Consider the following 21100-nt stretch of genomic DNA (forward strand, 5'->3'; position numbering starts at 1 on the left):
ACAAAACTTAATTCAAATAGTTTGGTAGTGGGGGTCAAAATTGCTGTTAGTTTTGTTTAATTGACATCGATTTTATATATATCCTAATTGGTCAATCAATTTTTCCCCAAATTAAGTTAAGAGGGGGTTATGGGGTCAGTGAAAAAACTATATGAATTAAGTTTTTTTTTTATCCTACATTGAACTTTTGATGTCGTCCCTTCGAATGTAAAAGTGTCATTGGTTGCATTTTTTTTTTGGGGGGGGGTTCATGCTAATGCAAATCTATTTTTCTGTTTAAAAGGAACGGGCCAATGATGGAAAAATCAGAAATATCCGGAAGCTTATACGGTGTTGTTAATATACAATAGACAAATATCAACGCAAATTGGCGAGATTTGAGTATTCTTGCAGATGAATCATTTATTTCTATACTATGTTCAGGGGCGGATTTAGGGGGCAGGGGGCCCGGTCCCCTTTTGTGGAAACATGTTGGTTGGTTATATAGAGAATCACTGAAGCGTGACGGGAGTGGGTCCCCTCTTAGGCAGCCAGTGGGTCCTCACTTATGAAAATGTATAGATCCGCAACTGCTTTGATCGAATAATCAATTTGCAATGAATGGGGGAGACTGTTGAATTATGCACACGAAGTTCTTTGATCCATAAAATTCGTCGTAGTCAGTTTCAATTGGGAGAGAAGACCTGGGTGGCCGGAGAGAACAATCGACCATCGGTATGAAAATATGGCATCCATAGTTAATAGAGATTGAAGTCGACTGCACCTGCCATGTGCCAGATTCGAACTGTTGCTGGTCGGGAAAAAATCTACTAGTAAGTATATAATTTTCCGTTTAAAAATGTGCAAATGATTTTTTTTCGTGTTCCAGATTTAACATATGTATTTTCGGAGATAGTTTGTTAGCCTTTTTAGTTTCTGTACAATAAAATGAAATGAAAGTAATATAAATTACTTAAATAAACTATGCTGCGTCATAGTGAAAAGCACTCCTACTATATATAATGGTGCATATGAAATAAAGAAAAAGGAACCATTTGATATGCTTGCTAACATTAGAATGGTACTTGTAAATATAGTTAACTAATATGTAAATGGTATATAGTTACATTATTTTGAAGTGTGGCATGGTTTATATAACCCTTACATCGGGCTTCTTTCTTCTACTAGGGGCGATCTAAGCCGGATTACTCTATTTTGAGTTTTTCTGTTTTTATAAAAAAGAAGATGTGGTATGATTGCCAAAGAGACACGTGTCCACAAGAGACCAAAATGACACAGACATTAACAACCATAGGCCACCGTACGACCTTCAACAATGAGCAGAGCCCATACCACATAATCAGCTATAAAAGGCCCCGATATGACAATGGAAAACAATTCAAACGAGAAAACTAACGGCCTTATTTATATATAAAAAAAAAATGAACGAAAAACAAATACGTAACACATAAACAAACGACAACCACTGAATTACAGGCTCCTGACTTCGGACAGGCACATACATAAACAATGTGGTGGGGTTAAACATGTATGTGTGCTTTTCTTGTTTCTGTAACATTTCGGCGGATATGTCAAATCCGCATGCAATAAAACTTAGAAATATCTGTACGGAAAAGACTAAATAAACTAACAAAATGTATGTAGAAAAAAATCAAGTGTTTATGATGGGAATAGAACTCATTTTTGTTTAGCTTATGTACATTTTACCTACGATTCATACCAATACACCAGGACGGCTGGATTTCAACTCCATGTTAATTTAATATAACTTAACATTGTGTCCAGGGGTATACTATTACTATTATATATAAATATATAAAGTATATTATAATGATTGCGCGGCGTTCTGTAAACTGTGTTATGAAGCCTATACTAAATATTTGTAAATATTATCTAGAAAAGCTTGCATATAAAATAGTTATTCCATTCGGACTTGGTGTGTCATTGTTTGATTGCTCTCCTGCCTCCGGTCATCGAGATGATCTTACACTGAAGCATTCCGTTTTCATGGGATAACTTAGTCTATAATTACTTCACCTTTGTTAAACTTTAACTATTCCACACACACCGTAGCTGTATTTAAACTTTTAATGTTTCAGAAAAAAAAACCTCATACCACTCAATATGAAATATTCTCTCAACACTGCAAGCATCAGGCAATATGATAAAAATCACTGGCAAAGTACACTGATTTATTCAAAAAATATTTCACGTGTGAAATACTTTGTGACCCTTGGACATAATAATTTCAGTAGCTGCATGGAATAAAAATACACCCGTTGAGTCGGGTAAGCAGATAATTGTATGACTTTTTTGTATGGTGTGAGCATCGTGAATTACCAGCCACACTTACGTCTCATCCTGGTCGACATTGATAAGTTGCAAAGGAAAAGATAATGATGGAGATATTCTTAAAACATTATTTTTTAAAAAGCTGATGTAAAGGTTTTTCAAGACTTTTTGTTTTCAACAAAGTATAGTAAGATAACGAGGCAAACGGCAATGATGCAGCAACGAAACGACAAAAATAAACAAGAGAGAGAGAGAGAGAGAGAGAGAGAGAGAGAGAGAGAGAGAGAGAGAGAGAGAGAGAGAGAGAGAGAGAGAGAGAGAGAGAGAGAGAGAGAGAGAGATAGAGAGAGAGAGTATTAAATTAAAATACTATGGAAAAATTTTAAAATGTCAAATCTAATAAAACTGACAATATACCATGATTCATGTATACAATAAAAATGACAAAATAATCGAAGTTGAAAAAATCTTTCAAAATTGAAGTTATTAACAGACTTTTGATATTCTGTTAACTGTTCAGAATCTCCTTTTTTATATGTTTCAAATTTGCGTTTTTAGATTGCTTAGACTAGAGAACAGATCAATCAACATAACATGTAAACATACAAACTGAAATTAATAATAATAAAAAAAAAAGATGACGGAGTATTGAGACACTTTTGGTTTGCTTAAAAGATTATCCGACCAAACAATAATTGGGATATATGTCGCGTACAAAGCAACCAAACGGTACGAATAACAAATTAATTGGCATATCAAAAGGTTATGCCTTTGTCTAAGCGGATATTTTTGTTTTTATAGAGAACACAATGATTCCATGGACCAATATTGACAAAAATGCCACAATAAAACTCAATAACCCCTACATGTAAACAAAAAAAATGTGATATTGGTGACCTTACACATGGATACATGTACATGTATAACCCTACACAGCTTGTAAATATATGTCGGTTTAATCATATACAACTATCGAATTAAAACTCAATTTTCACAGAGCTACTTTTTTTGACACAATTCTATTTTGATTAAAGATATTATAATTGTGTGAATATAAAAGAAAGAATAACCGCAATGATGACAAAAATAAAACATAACAATGGTTTAGTTAAAGTAACCAATTCACATGCATGGAGTAAAAACCAAAATACTTTTTTTTATCTTAAATCTTTAATTTTGTACAAGTATACATTTCCTCAAAATAGCGACAATAGTCTATGTATAACTAAACTTCCTGTTTAAAGTTAACTTTGATCCTTATTTTTATCCGAGTACTTCGGACTAGCTTATTTCACACGATACGTTTTAAAATAAATTATTTTTGTATTCTTGTTGTAACAATGTACTATTTTGTACGGAGTTTTGTGATTATGAAATCCAAATCATACAGATCAATTAAGTTTTTTTTTAAGATGATAGGTTTTAAAACACTTTTATCAAAATGTACATTTTTTTAAAGTCAAAATGAAATGTATAGGATAATTTCTGTTCTTCACTTTTAAAGGAAATTCATTTTATCATTAAAACATGAATACTTCGATTTTCAAACAGGTCAGCCTTGAGTTCACTGAATTGCTAAGTATTTTAAGTTTATTGTTTTTATTCACAGAATGGTAAATCGTGAATACAAAGCCTACAACCAGCGTTTTTTAATATATAAAAGTATATATGTTCAGCTTGACGGTGTATCCACACACGTCGGGGATTGGGGAGGGAGGGGGAGGGCTCAGTTTCTAAGTAATTCATCTACTGTATCAGATAGTCTGTCAACACTGATAATTGAGTTGCCACCCCGCACTTCGATCTTCATGGACTATTTTTGCCAGGTTTCTGCCCGGAGGTCGGAGGTTCTCTCTAGCCGCAGTCCTGCTTACTTTATAAATAAACGATTTCTGTCACAATGCAGCCAATAGTGCTGAAACTTACGTTAAAACACAAAAAATCAATCAATCAATCAAAACATGTTTGCTTCGTTGGGTTTCCTTTTTGTAGAAATAATACCCACATATCCGTTCGTAATCATAAACTTTGCCCTGTCTATGACAGTAGTTTGTAATTGTGGATTTTGTATTTCAAATAGAAGATGCCCGCGAATTTGCGCTGATATTGGCAACATTGAAACAAGCAGTGTGTACTACACGCAACACCATGAGCGGTATATACTTGTAAGTTGTAACAATAGTAACATGTTAATGTATTTAAGAAGCATCTTCATTTTTTTTGTTTAAATATTCTAAATTCAAACTCCTGGTCTGCAGTATAATTTTGTGTGTGTGTGTTTTTTATTATTATAAAAGCAGAGAAATTATTTCTTTTTTGAAATAAACTTTGAAATTCAAGGAAAATCTTGAACAATTTAAAATAATGATTTAAAATGGTAATGGAGAGCTCGAATGAGAACTACTAATTGTTTGTCGAATTCGAATTAGATGTTAAAAAAATAAAGAGACGTGGTACGATTGCCAATGATACATGTATACAAAGTAAAAATATGCATCAGAGTTCAAATAAAGCAGATGTAAGAAATCATATTAGGCAAGTGTAAGAACTTCAACAATTAGAAAACCCCATACCGTATAGTCGGCTATAAAAGGCCCTGACATAAAAAATTATATGAAGTATTTTATTTCAGAAAACTACTTTGAAACTTTTCACTATTTCCCAATGACTGCTCCTTAGACATAAAGTGATAAGGAAGTTGTAGGTATTTGTTATTTTATCGGGAAGAAGTAGAAATAATCCTCTTATTACTTTTCCTGTCGTCACAAGAGACGATTTCCGACTACATCACATATCCATGTAATCCGAGGACGACAGTTATTAAAACATAATGGAGTTAATTCACATTTTACTAATTTTCAGCACCGATTTTCTTTCTGTAATGCCGGTGACTGGTGAGTAATTCTTAAGAATATTTTCAAATTTTGCATAAGAAAACAGATGACTGATCATGATTATGCTGTAGGCTCTCAATCGAATTTCAAAGCCACACAATATAATACATGTATATGACAATATGTAATATGATTGTCAATGAGACGAATATTCACCCAAGTTCAAATGAACAATAACGAATATTTCATTTATTATTTATTAAGTTGTCATAGTGTATCCACATACTTAATATATATCTTATGTAAAATGTCTATAGTGAGTTATCAATACTTAAAGAATAAAAAAGAATTAAAAAAAGGACCCATGCATGAAGGGACAAATGAATATACCAGTCAAAGAACAACTAACCTCAGTACAAACTGAGAACAGTGTGCAAGCACGAACGAGCGCTGTATATTCACGAAGCAAATATACCGCTTTTGTTTCTACTGGCTTAGATCAACATTTTCGTGATTTAAACGACGTACTAAACCTGCTTAAAAATATATCTTTTATATGTATGATCATGCTGGATGTTTGAATTAACAAATTGCTTGATGTCAACCACTGCAAATATAAAGTCTAGCTAGCACTGTAGATATAAAGCCAAGTGATTAAGATGAAAAGTATATTGCTAATTATAAAAGATTTAAAAAAAAGAAGATAAGCAATGTAGATAGAAAGTCCCCTGCTGTAGATATGAATTAATCTCTAGAGCATGATCCAAAAAACTACCATTCTGTATATGCATGAGACCAAAAGGGCCCTGTAGAAGTAGTCGACTGACATAAGAAACCAACAAAATGGTGATAATGTAACACGCGTATGCATGCTTCACCAGTTCATTGAGGTATGACTATTTATTTGAAATCGCATATTGTATTAATTTATAAAATGTCTAATCTGCATGATGCAAGCATTTATGGACTGTTTCACAATTTTTCATTGTTTTTCAGGTAAGCCAAATCCACCAACAGACATCCGGATAGATGTGATTGATAATAAAGCTAATCTCTCTTGGATAATTCCTACTGATCAAGGTGTACAATGGTCTCGGATTTATCTTTACGATTCTAAAAGCCGCCAGATATCATTAACAAACAGAATATATAAAGATTTACGATTTCCAGAGTGTAGCTTTATGATAACCAGTCCTAATATACAGATGTGTTCTAAATATAGTGTCAGCATACAATATCTTTCTAGTCAACACAATTCAGATATCAGCACACATATATTTTGGATGACAAGTGAGTTTACTTTTTGTTTAGTTTTATAAAATGAATTTCATTTTTAAGTTACCTCCTAAACATTTCTAGGAATATGATTGGTTAAAAGCGTCCGCGTGGAGACCGTGTATATTCCACATTAGCCGGTTAGTATGTGTGGTATGATTGTAAATGAGACAACTCTAGTCTAAATGCAACAAATAAAGATAGTCGGTAAGATAAATTCGTTACATACAAATGTAGTGTGCTAGTGACCTCATTTGATATATACGGGGTCAGTAAATTCCATATGGGGTTCGAGCAAAGCTCTTACCCCATATGGAATTTACTGACCCCGTATACATCATATTAGGCTCACCCCATATGGAATTTACTGACCTCTTACATGTATATATCATATTAAGTCACTAACACACCATGTGACTAATAATATCATACTTTATAAGTTTATGGCAAAGCATAACAAACAAATTATAACAAACAAACTATTAATGTTGAAATAACAGGCACAGTTCAATATTCGAATGAGAGATTTGAAATGATAGCAGAATGCCAACGTAATTGATTTAAATGACAAGTCTGTGTACCATTGGTGACAAAGGATGCCCAATTTCTCAAAGCTAAATACCAAAGAGAACAAGAACCATGATCCTCTGATACGTCGGCGCATATTTACATCACCTCTTGGTTGCCAGGGGAGTGAAGATTAACAATTTCTAGACCATCAAACAGTTAAGCTCGACCTGGTACCTATTCAGAACTGGCCACTCATGTTAAACATAAGATGGTCTCAACAGAACTTCCTGCGGTACCGCGGTACCGCAGGAACGTAAAAACTTATATGATCCGACAATACATGAAAGGATCATAACCCCTTAATCTCGTCAGATTCCGCCAAACATATTTTTACTGTGACGAATCATTTTATTACAATATAATAAAGTTAAATGTGTTCCTGACGGACAAACTGATGAATTAATAAGATACATAAAGTTCAATTTCACTCTGCTGGTTGTATAATATCAAGGTAAAACTGCATATCACTCACTAAAATAAACAATACCATATAGTCTTCAAAAGTATGATTCAGCAGGCAAATACATCGACTCAGCCTGTTTGCCCTTTTTTTTTTGTCCAATAATATTATCAGAATTGGGATTCTGGGTCGTATGGTCTGTCGTTTGCCGGTTATGGTTGGACGTAAACAACAGCACACCTTACGGACTTCGGGGTATTAGTAAGAGCCTGAAAACAGTTATAAAAAACACAGTGAAGTAGGTTTTAGAACTTGTATCTTCAAAAGCTTTGTTATCTATACGATGTTCCTATATATACTGTAATGTAAAGATGATATGAATAGGGACGTATGACATTATTGCTGATTTTAAAAATGTTCGATCTTTCATTTGCGCCGTTTGTGTACAGTTAGATAAATTACAGGTGAATATAATTTTTGTATTATCAATATGAACCTCTTCTGTCAGACAGTTATACATATGTTAAGATCTGTCAAATGTAATTGTTGTCCCCTGCAAATAGGTCAATGTCGTTTTCATCTGGCTCAGAAATAAATGGTGGAGAAAAATCCAGTCTTTTGGGCTAATCAAAGAGTATATATATTTTTTAAATGGAACTGATAATGACTTTGAAGGGAAAATCTCATTTTATTTGTCGACCATTCCTTTCCCCAGATGAAATCGAATACTGCTTCACGTTTGACATTATGTCTGACGCTCCTTCTGATGACAAATTTCATACATTTTTAGACTAAGTGCTTACATATTCTCGTTTGAATTAATTTACATTTGTCAATTCGGGGTCTTTTATAGCTGACTATGCGGTATGGGCTTTGCTCATTGTTGAAGGCAGCACGGTGACCTATAGTTGTTATTTTCTGTGTCATTATGGTCTCTTGTAGAGAGTTGTCTCATTAGCAATCATACCACATCTTCTTTTTTATCATAACACGTTGTCCATCTCATTTCTCGTCATCTGCACCCGTTGACAACTGTAAGAGAACGAATAACGGTCCAGATTTAATGGATATAAACAGAATGCTTTTATCTTTTAGATAGAGTAATCCTGCTCGAAATCCTACGTCCACCTCCCCGTGGTCAGTAGGTTACAACAGTTATATAGTTTTTTTTTTAGTTTTTTTTTTTTACATATGTACAACTGGCAAATGGAAGAGGTTTATAATGATCAAAACTCAACTGTAATTTACCCAATCGGCGCAAATTAAAGAAAGAATCGCCGCAAATGTAAGAAAAAATCGCCGCAAATGTAAGAAAAATCGCCGCAAATGAATTGCACATCGGAGCAAATGCAAAACGCCGATTAATTTTAAAAGAAGGACGAAAGAGCAGAAAAAACCCAAGCTTGTGAGTGTATTATAGATAATAACAAGTATTAGACATATACGAAATAACCTGTATAGCAAAAAATGTCATAAAATGCCAGCTGTTAATGGTATGCTGGTGTCATCAATGCGAACGCTTATCGGACGTTGTGTTTCGAAAGACAAAGATTGTTAAACCTGAAGTTCTTAAACCAAATTATCCTAAATAAATTCATGTCATACTGAATACTTTTGACAACTGTTTTTTTAAATGTTGTAAAGGTGCATTTTCTAAAGTTCAGTAAATCACCGACCATTCAATTTTTGTGGGCCATTTGTTTAAAGATATTTATTTATTTCAAATTGTTTGAATTCAAATAATAAATATTGAAGAGGAAAGTTACCTTGGAACATTAAGGTTAAAAAATACGACATTACCTTTCGAAATAATTTCCTGTTTTTCTGTATGTCTTTGGAAAAAAGCTCGTTTGTTATAAGTTGAAAACAATATTTTTCGCGAGAGAAAAGCCATGCCCCCTAAGCAAATGGTTTACTCCTGGTTTGCCCACATTTAACTATACAAGTTATCTTAAAACAAAGAAAACAGAAAAGAAAAGGGTTTAATGAGCATACAATTGTTTAGTCTGTTCCAACTAGGTATAAACTTTATCTGAATTTTCTACATATGCAGGTATTTTTCACTTTGTAGTTCCACTTTGTTTTATATTATATCTATGCACCACCAAGAGGTTTTATATTTTTCTGTCTGTGTGTCGTTCCGTCCGTCCGTTCGTTTGTTCATCCGTTCGTCCGTTGGTGATGAAAATGTTTAACGACATTGACTGGCTTTACAGCCCTCTCACGGTCGTTAAGGGTCCCACTTCAGGTTAGGGCATTTGGTATGATATTTTTTGATGAAGTTGAAGTCCAATCAACTTGAGACTTAGTACACATGTTCCCTATGCTATGATCTTTTTAATTTAAATTCCAAGTTGAAGTTTGACCATAATTTTACGGTCAACTAAACATTAATTTTCTAAGTCACAAAACATTTTATTTATAAAGTCACTAAGTCACTGTCAATAGTTCACAAAGTCATTCAGTTAAAAAAAAAATGGCATTATAGTAGTTTATAACGTTGACGGGTCTATGTCTTTCAGTCGTCTGAGGCTGGTATTTAAAATTTATATCGTCGTCTTTTTGGTGGGGAGGCTCCTCCTGCTGCATACAGGATATTTGTATATTCTCTTAGTTCTAGAGACTTCTTGAGTTAGTCGATGATATTCTAAATGTTTGGGTGGGTATGTTTTCATTTATATTCCATTTTAGAAGTAATTATTTTTTTGATATCAATTTCATAATATAGATAAGTAATAAAATTGAATATTTATTTTATTATAGCGTCACACATCGATTGCCAAATATTTACATATCACAGTATTCAATAATAATATATATGTAGGACTTAAATGAATCTGCCATAGATTTGGAACCCACCATATATTTGTGTCATTTGGGTCCCAAATCTATGGCAGATTCCTAATCTATGGTAAAAGTGACGTCATGCCATCCTAAATCTATGGCAGATTCCTAATCATTGGCAAATGCGACGTCATGCAATCCCTAACATATGGCAGATTTTTTTACAATCCTAATCTATAGCAAGTTTGGTAATTTACTAATCTATGGCAAGTTTGGTAATTTCCTAATCTATGGCGAATTTTTGTCGTTTGCAAATCTAAGGCAAATGTTGTGCAAATGGAAAACAACGCAGGACTTCGAGAATATCCGGAGAGCCAACAACCTTGGTTCGGAAGTTGCGAATATAATTGTGTTCCGCCATCGTTTGCGGCGGCGACGATGTAATATAGCGTTCTTCAAATGTGACGTTACGTGTTACTCCCCCCCCCCCCGGAAATCACGCCATTTCTGCCATAGATTTGAAGAAAACAAAAATTTGCCCTTGATTTGATTTTTTAGATGTTTGCAACGTCACATTTGCCATAGATTAAAAAATCTGCTAAAGATTGGAACCCGCCATAGATTTGGGTCCTACATAATTATATAATAGTATTTTTTTAAATTAAAAACAAATGCAGTGAAAAATGAAAATAAATTTGAAATGGTTCATTATTTTTCTTTTAACATTCTTTTCCTAGAATGTACCAACAATTAAAAAAATAAAAACTCCATACCATATAGTCTTATATGAACAGGTTCCGACCAAAAATGACAAATAGAAATCTACGACAACTACTAAATTACAGGCTCGGGACTAAGGACACTCACTCAGGCACATATAAAATGTGGCGGTAGTTGATACACAGATGAAAAACATATTGCCGTACTGTAAATTTGTTTAACACGAGTAGGTTGTCGTACCTTAGGCTTGATTTTGGTTTCCAAAATTTCTTTAGAAAAACATGTTTTTGATAACTTAATTCAGTAAATGGAAAATCACACTACCATTATTTTAAAAATTGCCTTGAAAAAGAACGAAAAACAGTTTAAAATTCGCCATCGAGATGTCGGAAGACGAACGACCTCGAAATTTTCTGGTACAATGTTCACAGTTTTAGAGTGCTAGTATAACATAAAATTGTGTCTTTGTTTGTTTCTAGTTGGCATATAAAAGAATTATTATATACCAAAAAAACGTGTTATAAGCGGTTACCTCATCAAAACAATAAAATTTTTTAGAGTCTTTGCTTCGTTGTTACCAAATTACAGGTGGCGATGATACACCGTGATTATTGTCAATCAAAATAGTTTAATTATAATAAACATAAACATTCTGCAACTGTTTTATTGTATATAATTCAAGATAATTTTTATTGTTTTATAATTAGAATAGATTGATATGACTCATTTTACATCGTGATCATACTGATGAAGGATATCTGTTATCCGAAATATATAACATAATTTTGTTCATTTTATTGTTATTTTTTGGTGATGTTGTACCCTTTTAGATTGGTTATATATATAACAAATATATCATATAAAAAGCAATACTTAAAATAAAGTTCAAACCTATGACTCTCAGATAAAAACCGCAATTTTACGTGGGGTTCTAAAATACAACACAAACAAAAATTTCAAAAACATAAAAATTATATCTATAATACTAAAATTACGAGGTTCAATTTGTCAGCCGTCATCGGGTAAAAACGACACATCAAAGAATTCAACTCTATATATAACTAATATAGGACAATGGTGTAGATTAAAAATTACACCACTCCAGACCCTTTTGTTTTCCACATAATTAATATTGCCAATAATTAACAAGTTCCGGGTCTAATCCGACACCGATACCAATAGTATATTCACCTGTTAGCTATTACCTTATCTGTACCTTCCGCATTTGACAGGAGCACCACCAAACGGTGTATTTAGGATTTTGCTATATACACGGGTCACAATCAAAGGGCTGACACTACTAAATTCAATCATTGTCAAATTGTTCCCTATTGTAGCTTTATTCAGCAACCAGCAAGACTTTCAAAGATAACTAATATAGGACAATGCTGTTGATTAAAAAATACCCCATTCCGGGATAGCCTGGACCTTTTGTTTTCCAAATAATTAATATTTCCACTAATTGATAAGTTCTAGGTCGACGGGTTCAAACAGAAAGATTTGAAAGCAGAGAAAACTGTGTATCTTATAATCGACATGACTTTATCAGATGACAATACCAATTACTAAAATAAGGCTTAGGCATAGTTATATACGTTAATTCAGTCACGGACCCGCGATATCACGGGTGTGTACTTGTAGATATATATGATTATGGTCTTTAAATTTTGTATAACGTGTCTATAATAATAATGAAAAACTGATAACAGTCCCAGTTATTGTTTTTATATTTGAGACATAGGTCTTACGGCGTTTTGCATTTGCACCGATCTGCATTAATTTCATTTGCGCCAATTTTTTCTTTCATTTGCGCCAATTTTTTCTTTCATTTTCGACGATTTTTTTCTCATTTGCGCCGATCTTTTACAGGTAAATTAAGGCTGAATGTTTTTTTTTTATTTGTCATACTAGACCTCTTTTTTTTAGAGAGTTATACAAATGTCAATCAATTGGGATAGCCATTTACCAATGCCTCTTTATACTCTGTGCTCAGCCGAACATACTGGATTTTCATCCACCAGTTCTGAGCCAAATGCTAACGACAACAATCTATTCTACATTGTGAAAACGCATCCATAATTGCTTGTTCAAAGTCAATATGCATAACCTCGGCCAGAAAGAAAAGTTGTTTTTGATGGTAGAAATCGCAAATTATTTCTCACATCACTTCTGTTCATAACCCTTCATCTTTCGCTGATAAGAGGGCGTAAATTAGAGTTTGCACTGACCTTCCAATATGTATGATCAGTTAAAATAAATGCCATTAGGAGCAGATACACTGTATCCAATCGGCGCAAATAAAAAAAAATGAAATCGGCGCAAATGAAAAAATGAAAATTTAAAAAATCGGCGCAAATGTCTTACGCCCAGGTATTACTTTTAAATTATCGATAAAATTTATATATTTTGTTCGTCGTACCATTGACCATTATGTTTAAAGTGACAAATAGACCCCAAGGGTCGGGTATTCTAATTATTATTTTTATATTTAACTGTATTATATTATATTTTGTGAAAAACACATGTCACTATCATAAATAATTTACTTAATTACTTACTATTCGGTTGCGGCGGCGGTGTAAAATATTTTTATAATTAAAGCTTTATATTTCAAAAGGTAAAAGACATGTGTGATACATAACTTTTATGCAGATACCTTATGTTTCGAAATTTCCGTCTGTTATATATCCTTTATCCTTGACCTCATTTTCATGGTTAGTTGGTCAGTGTTAAGGTTTTGTGTTTTTGTCTGTTTTTCTAATAATAATAGCAATATAGGTCAGCTATATTTAGTGTATGGAGTAATTGTAAGGTGTATATGCCTATCAAATCTGGGACTATAATACTAGTATAATAATAGTTCCAGGTTACATGTACCAGGTATAATTCCATATTATTATCCTCATTTTTATGGTTGTTAGGTCAATGTTAAGTTTTTTTGTTCGTTTGCGGTCTGTTTTTGTCATAGATCTTTAAGAATGTTAAGATTCTATAATGCTTTTAGTAAAAACTTTATCTTAAAAAGCCTTTTAACGTTAAATCAAGGTTCAGTAAAGCAGGAGCGTTTTAGCGTGGGCACTATTGTTCAACTAGAACTATGTCAGTTTTTTTAAGTTAACGCATAAAAACAATATATTTTATTAATTTTCAGACGAGTTAGAACCACCCCGAAATGTCACAATACAAGTTATCGACAATATTGCTAAAATCTCATGGACAATCACAACAAACCAAGAGGTAAACACTTCGCTGATTTCTCTTTTCACTTCAAATGGAACCAAAGTGGCAATCGATTCATCAAACAACTTTAAATATTTGAAATACCCAGTCACAAGCTATGATATTGTGAATCTAACGTTATGCTCAGAATATGTTGTCAAAATAGAATATTTAAGTCGAGGAGTGTGGTCAGGCATCACCGAACAGAAGTTTTGGATGACAAGTAAGTTGTTCTTACCCTATTTATTTGTTGTTGTAAATGTACTTTATCTGTTTGCAGGTTTTGTTTTTATGGAGAACCAGTGTAATTTATTATATTTTCTCTTGGTGGAGGATTTCTACTGCAATTGTTCGATTAAAACCCGCGTTAGAGGATGAAATTTTAGTAGATTTGTCATAATTATGTTACCAAATTCGAATCAATTATTTTTAAAAAGGCACTGACTTTGACATGTGACATGTTAGATAAAAGAAACAGGTAAAAACTTTCAAAACCATTTAATTTCAAGAATTTGATCTCTAAAATGTACATGGTTTGTCTTTGAAACATTTTTTTTTAAAAACAAAATACAAATACAAATATTTTATTGGCACAGACTCATTAACAATAAATGGTTAAGACCTATTGCATATATATAATTATTAACTAAAACAGAGTATTTTACTGTTAAAAACTTTTATTAATATTCTATATTATACAAATATAGCCTTTGTATGAGGTCGATACAAGGATATATTGACCTGAAAGAAGTATATTGACTGAGGACGAAGTCCGAGGTCGATATACTTCTTTGGGTCGATATATTCTGTATTGACCTCATACAAAGGCTATATTTGTTATATTATTAATTTCCGACCATATTTGTATCAAAATCGTCATTTAGGTTTGTTGGAATTTTATAGATATTACATTGTTTCATTTGAAATTGCTATGATATATATATGTTTGTATTTTTGTGTATAACAAATTTGTATTGTCTTGGTATCAATCCTGTAATTTTGGATTTTAAACCAATAAAAATTACTTACTTACTTACTTACTTACTTGACAATAACAACATATTAGTTGTTATTTCATTTACTTTTTTTTTTTTTTTTACATCTTGCGTATTTGAAGATTTTTTTCGTCAAATAATCGATCACAGATATCATGTGTTTCAAAACGTTAAACAATATCCTGAAATTCATTACATGACGTCACAAAGTATATCGGTTTTTAGATATTCTAAAAATAACCGTGCGATATGCTTTTTGCCGGTCAATATGCATTTTGCTATCCGCCGTTTTCTCTCTACCTTCGAAAATATAGTTTAACATGTGACTATCCCTAAACGAATCAAATTTGTTAAAATATACGAATTAATAATATTATTTGCTATTTTTCTGCCATTTTTTGTTCCATGGTCTATTGCACTGGAAATTATCGTTCTATTGCACCTGTGCGCAGTCTATTGCACTGACCTCTTTTTTCTGAAATCTGATTAGTTGAAAGGTATTCAGGTTGTCCAATCAAAGTGGGTCTTTTACATTAAACGTTCTTGGCATAGCCGTTAAATTTTGAAGAATGTTTAATATGTTGACTTTAATGATTTCTTGTCATTTAAATTACTCTGATTTCATGTCCGTTTTATTGAATTTCTAAAGTATTGGTTGTACACGTACATGTATGCTCCTTACACATTATAATTAGTACAGTTGTTACTTTCATGTGTTTTATTTCTAAGAATTTGTTAGAACTGACTCAGTCTGTATAAGTTATAAAACAGTTGTTGAATGTGTAACAGCGCAATATCATGTCAATTAATATAATATACAGTTATTTGATATGGAACTATGCAATAGATAAAAATATATTTCCCTCGGTATGAAGATCAGCTCATTGTTCTATTGCCCTCAGCCGTAAATATATTCTAATTTATATTATAATAACTTCATAGTTCCATATTAAATAACTGTATATTATATTAATTAATTAATGCATGATAGAATGCAAAGTTACATATTGATGTATCATCATGATCATATGAGTTCACTATAATTCCTTATATTTAGACACTTTAGTGTGAAAGAGGAAGACAGTCTAAGTCTAAGGCCGTGTTCACACCAAACGCCGTGTAGAGTAAACATGTTTACAATTAGTTTAGTGAAGTGTGCACTGGTTTCACATTACATTTGTTCACATCTATACACATTGTTTAGCTACCTGTACATAAGATTTGTTCTCACTTGTAAACTATGTGTCATTTAAATGTTCATTACGTAGAACTGAATTCAAAATTTTGGGACAATTTTTCTAGCGGTAAGGGAACAACCATTTGACCTCAAAAGTGGGGGTGGGGTGGGAATGGAAATATTCCGATCCCCAATTTGATAAAAAAAAATGATCATACAGATGATAAAAGAAATATTCTGAATCAAAGAGTTTCCCCATACATTATAGTGTTAAATATTGAAAAAAATGTATTTGATCACCAGCATCGAAAAAAAAAGGAATAAAAACGTACGCGCGAAAAAAAAATCTTACTCAGATAAAAAAAAAATTAACCCTCCCCCTTTTTAAGTTAAGTGGTTACTACTTTATGAAAGCCATTTTTATAATTTGCAGTAGTTTGAATATACTAGAGATGTCTCGATTACGCACTAGAAAACGTTAGCTGCAGCAGCGTGCTTACAGCCGAAAAAAGGATTGAGTTATTAGGGATCTCTAAATTTTTATCTTTTCTGTTTGTTTCAAATGGTATTTCTTCTCCAAAAAGTATTTGGTAAAAGAATAGGGTCACGTTTTTTTTAATTTATTTTAAGTGTTATTTAACGGATTTGAGATACTAGACAAACATATCATTTACCCCACACTTTTTTTAGTCATGTATTTATGCGTGAATCGTTGTTTGAGTAAAGACCAGTGGCAAATATTTCTATGTACGTCAAGTCGATTCGGGAAGACCTTTTCAAATGAATTAGGCAGCAACTATTTACTTCATTTTTTAGGGAGGGAAAAAGGGGGTAGAGGGGCGTGGGCTATTGATTTTTCCAGGACAAATTTTGGTGACAAGTCGAAATCAATTTTAGCATTATATATATATATAGTGGCAGCTGAGGGTGAAACAAACAAATTTTTTTTCAGGGCCAAAAACTGGAAACATTTTTTGTTTCCAAAACAAAATCCATAGCTCACCCCCACCCCCTTGCCTTTATGTTTTATACTCAACTATAATAGCCCAACCCCCATGCCTTTATGTTTTATACTCAACTATAATAGCCCCCCCCCCCATGCCTTTATGTTTTATACTCAACTATAATATCCCCCCCCCGAAAATCAATTGGTTCCTGCCTTATGGGTTCGGCAATGATGCTGCTTTGAGTCTTAATCAGGGATTAATAAAGTACGTGAATTTGTTTTTAACAAAAAGAAAATCTGTAAAATTAAGACAACAATTTCTGTAAAGAACTATACTAATAATTATCAAAAATATCAATTTTACTCAAAAATAGTTTCCTCCTTAAATATATACACGGTAAAACTAATGTCCTAAATACCTAGTTTTGTGTACACTTAACCTACACAAGGCCTACATTGACTATCGACTGTGTGTAGATAAAACATGATTTAAACTACATGTAAACATTGAGTTTTATCAATGGGAACGCAATTGTGTTTAGTTTACGTGTGAGTTACACTAACACAACACCGAATTTAGGTCAATGTGAACACGGCCTAAGTTGTAATGCCAATCAATATAATAATTGTTAACCAATAGAGATATTTTTTCATCAGTGTTAATGTTACGCTGTAATTTAAATATAACATTTATTCTATTTTCTATCAGTTCTCGTTTTAAGGTAAATTTATTACATTGTAATGAGAAATGTTGTTCAGATCTTCAATTTCACCATTTTTACAAATTCAAATTCAAATCTTTATTGCCATAAAACTACATATTTATAGTATGTGACACAACATAACAAAATGAAAATAAAAAAATAACAAAAAGATGATTAATATACACAATAAAAGGAAATACATTTGTACTTTAAGAGTCCCCTGTCATCATGTCAATAGACTGTTTTAAAAAGGATCCTAGCTTATTTACCTGAATGTGTGAAATTAGCTTGAGTATATATTTTATTTTATCTATGTCATTTAAATTTATAAAGTGGATATTCTCATTTATCAAAAAATCAAAATAAACTTTTCTATTATTATGGTTTTTATTACAATATAAAAAGAAATGAATTTCATCTTCAGTTTGTTTACAGTTTTTGCATAATCTTTCTTCTCTTGGTATTTTAAGGTATCTTCCTTTTTCTATTAATAAATTATGGTCACTTAATCTAAATTTTGTTATCAGTTTTCTGAATTCAAGTTTTGAGCAAGTTAAATATTTTTCTTCTGTATTATTTATTTTTACATGTTTATAAATAGCGAGTTTGCTGTTATCCTTTATATCTGATAGTTTATCATCTACTAGTTTTTCGTAAAAATGCTTCAACTTTAATTTTATTTGTTTTCTTATATTTTTAGTTATCTTTTGTGAGGAATATGTTTTCAAAGTGTCCAAATCCATACCAGTTTCTTCTACTATATGTTTTACATATTAGAACCAAGAATAAATTCTAATTCCTGCCGAGTCTAAGTTTTGAGACAGAATACAATACAGTATCTTCTCTAGGAATGATAAGATGTCATATTAAAGAAGATCACTTTCGCATATTTTGAATATTGCTGCTCTGTCGTTTAAATTATTTAGTGATTCAACATAATTATGATGGTCTTTGATCCATTTTGTACACTCGACGAAAGAAACTGAGTTTAGAAGATTCGTGTATTTTTGCGTTTTGATTTTAAAAGCACTGATCATAATATGTTTGCTTTACATTGTACCTGTCCAAAGAGCTGGTTTGTTAAACAACTTTTTTCTACAAGATAAGAATATCCTAATTTATGTAAAAAGTATTTATTTTATTATGTAGTGGTTTGAAAATCTTGTTGCACAGAAAATTGATTTACAAGTGTATTTACTGATGAAAGTATATGTTCTATAAAACTTATGCTTGAAAATACTATCTAACTTTTGAGTGGAATTCGACCATCCTCAGCCTCAGAGTCCTCAGCACGACACGCATCATTTGAAGCCTTGCAATAACACATATGCTTCTTTGATAGATTTCAATGTGTAATTTTTCAAAGGGTTCATAGTCCCTTAGGGATGAGTAAATGCCCCAAGTTTCCCAACAGTATACATAAGTATAGGTGACATTAATGTATCAAACAATTTTTCAAGTAGTCTACATGGATTTCTCAGACAAACAGTTTTCTTTATTTTTCCATAAGAGTATTAATGGCTTACTTGAAATTACCATTACATTTTATATAAATATAAATACCTAAATAAGAATCATGACTAACAGTGTCAATACAAGAAGCATGATTATAAGAAAATTCGTCAATAAAAGTTTGACCATTTGAATTAAATGCAATAACTTTGGATAATCTGTCACAGTGTTAACTTGTAGTTTCCAACAATCACTATAATCATAAGACTGTTTTGTAGTTGTTTTTTTTTAACTTTTGAGACAAGAGAACAATATCATCTGCATATAGAAGAATATTTAAATAAAGTCCCCAATTACAATTCGACTTTTCAGAATCTAAAGGACTATGGGAAACTTATTGCTCGTACACCAAAATGAAATAAAAACGTTACGTCATTAGCTCAATTTTCATTGTTTAGAACGTTTTAGACCAATCACAACGTTTTGATGTACACTTTTGAAAATATTACCCAGAATGCATTAGATTCTGAAACGGCGATTGGATCAAAATTACAAATGGTTAAAGCATTAGTGAGGTCATTAATATAATTATTTAAAAAAAAACAGGTCCTAGTACATCTCCTTGTTTCATTCCTCGCTGAGGTAAAAATGCTGAACTGAGTCCATTTGAGTACTTGATTCTGCATACTGAGTCGGTAAACATTGAAAAAGCAAATCTAAAAATTCTATTTGAAATATCATGTATCAAAAGTTTATAAAACAATCATATTGGCAAAACTGTATCAAAGGCTTTTCAAAGATCGATAAAAGCTGCAAATACCTTTTTTTTTTTTTTTTAATGACCAATTACTGATTTAAGTGTAAATATGTGATCAGCAGTGCGATTTTTTTCTTTAAAACCAAATCTGACTTTTGTTGATTAAAATTTAACTTTTTATGAAATTCATTAGTCTGTTATTATAGATAACTTAATTAAAAAGCTTGCAAAAGTTGGAACAGTTGGATATGCTCCCATAACTTCCAGGGTTAAATTTGTTCCCCTTTTTATGGAGAAGAACTAGAAAAGTTGCATTCCATGTCTTTGGAAAGTTTCCACTAGTAATAATAAAATTAAATAATATATTTAAAAAAAATTGAAAACAACACGTTTAATAATGTCTTGCGTCCGAAGCCTTTTCTGGATTTACCTTCATCAGGAACGCTCAAAGCCAAACCTTTGAAATTCGAAGATGTATAAATACAAAATGTACTGAAACCGTTGAAGAGCTCTATGTCAAAAATACCTAAAATAAATAGGCAAATTCATCTAAAGCCAACTTTGCCTGAGGGAGTTGAAACCTTAGTTTTCTTAATAATTTCAAAATTTATAAACGGATAATTTCAGTAAAGTTTGTTAAATCATGTCAGCACCGAAGTACTGACTACTGTGCTGATGATACCCTCGGGGACTGATAATCCACCAGCAGAGGTACATGTATCGACCCAGTGATGTAAAAAAATTGAAAACAACACGTTTAATAATTTCTTGCGTCCGAAGCGTTTTTCTGATTAAAAAAAAGTGTTTAATTAATACTGGTATAACATTTGTTTAATTAATACTGGACCAGGTATAACTTTTTTCAACATTTCATTTGATATCATATCAGCAGATGCACTCTTACAATTACGGAGCAAGACTAGAGATTCGTCGTACAACGCAGAGTAGTTGCGTGTATTGTTGACCAGGGATTTG

The 21100-nt window shown here is 32.1% G+C and overlaps 1 protein-coding gene across 1 annotated transcript in view; it reads left to right on the forward strand.

Annotated features, from left to right (window-relative positions):
- The first annotated feature begins 5078 nt into the window (after window positions 1-5078).
- The window catches only part of LOC143080058 (uncharacterized), a 72687-nt gene continuing 56665 nt past the window's right edge, over window positions 5079-21100 (forward strand). Inside the window, exons 1-3 of the mRNA XM_076255717.1 lie at window positions 5079-5186; window positions 6123-6416; window positions 14027-14317. Coding sequence (XP_076111832.1) covers window positions 5123-5186; window positions 6123-6416; window positions 14027-14317 — 649 coding nt within the window. The 5' untranslated portion in view covers window positions 5079-5122. The remainder of the gene's footprint in view (window positions 5187-6122; window positions 6417-14026; window positions 14318-21100) is intronic.

The sequence above is a fragment of the Mytilus galloprovincialis genome, chromosome 6 (genome assembly GCF_965363235.1).
Source record: "Mytilus galloprovincialis chromosome 6, xbMytGall1.hap1.1, whole genome shotgun sequence".
Taxonomy (NCBI): Eukaryota; Metazoa; Mollusca; class Bivalvia; order Mytilida; family Mytilidae; genus Mytilus; species Mytilus galloprovincialis.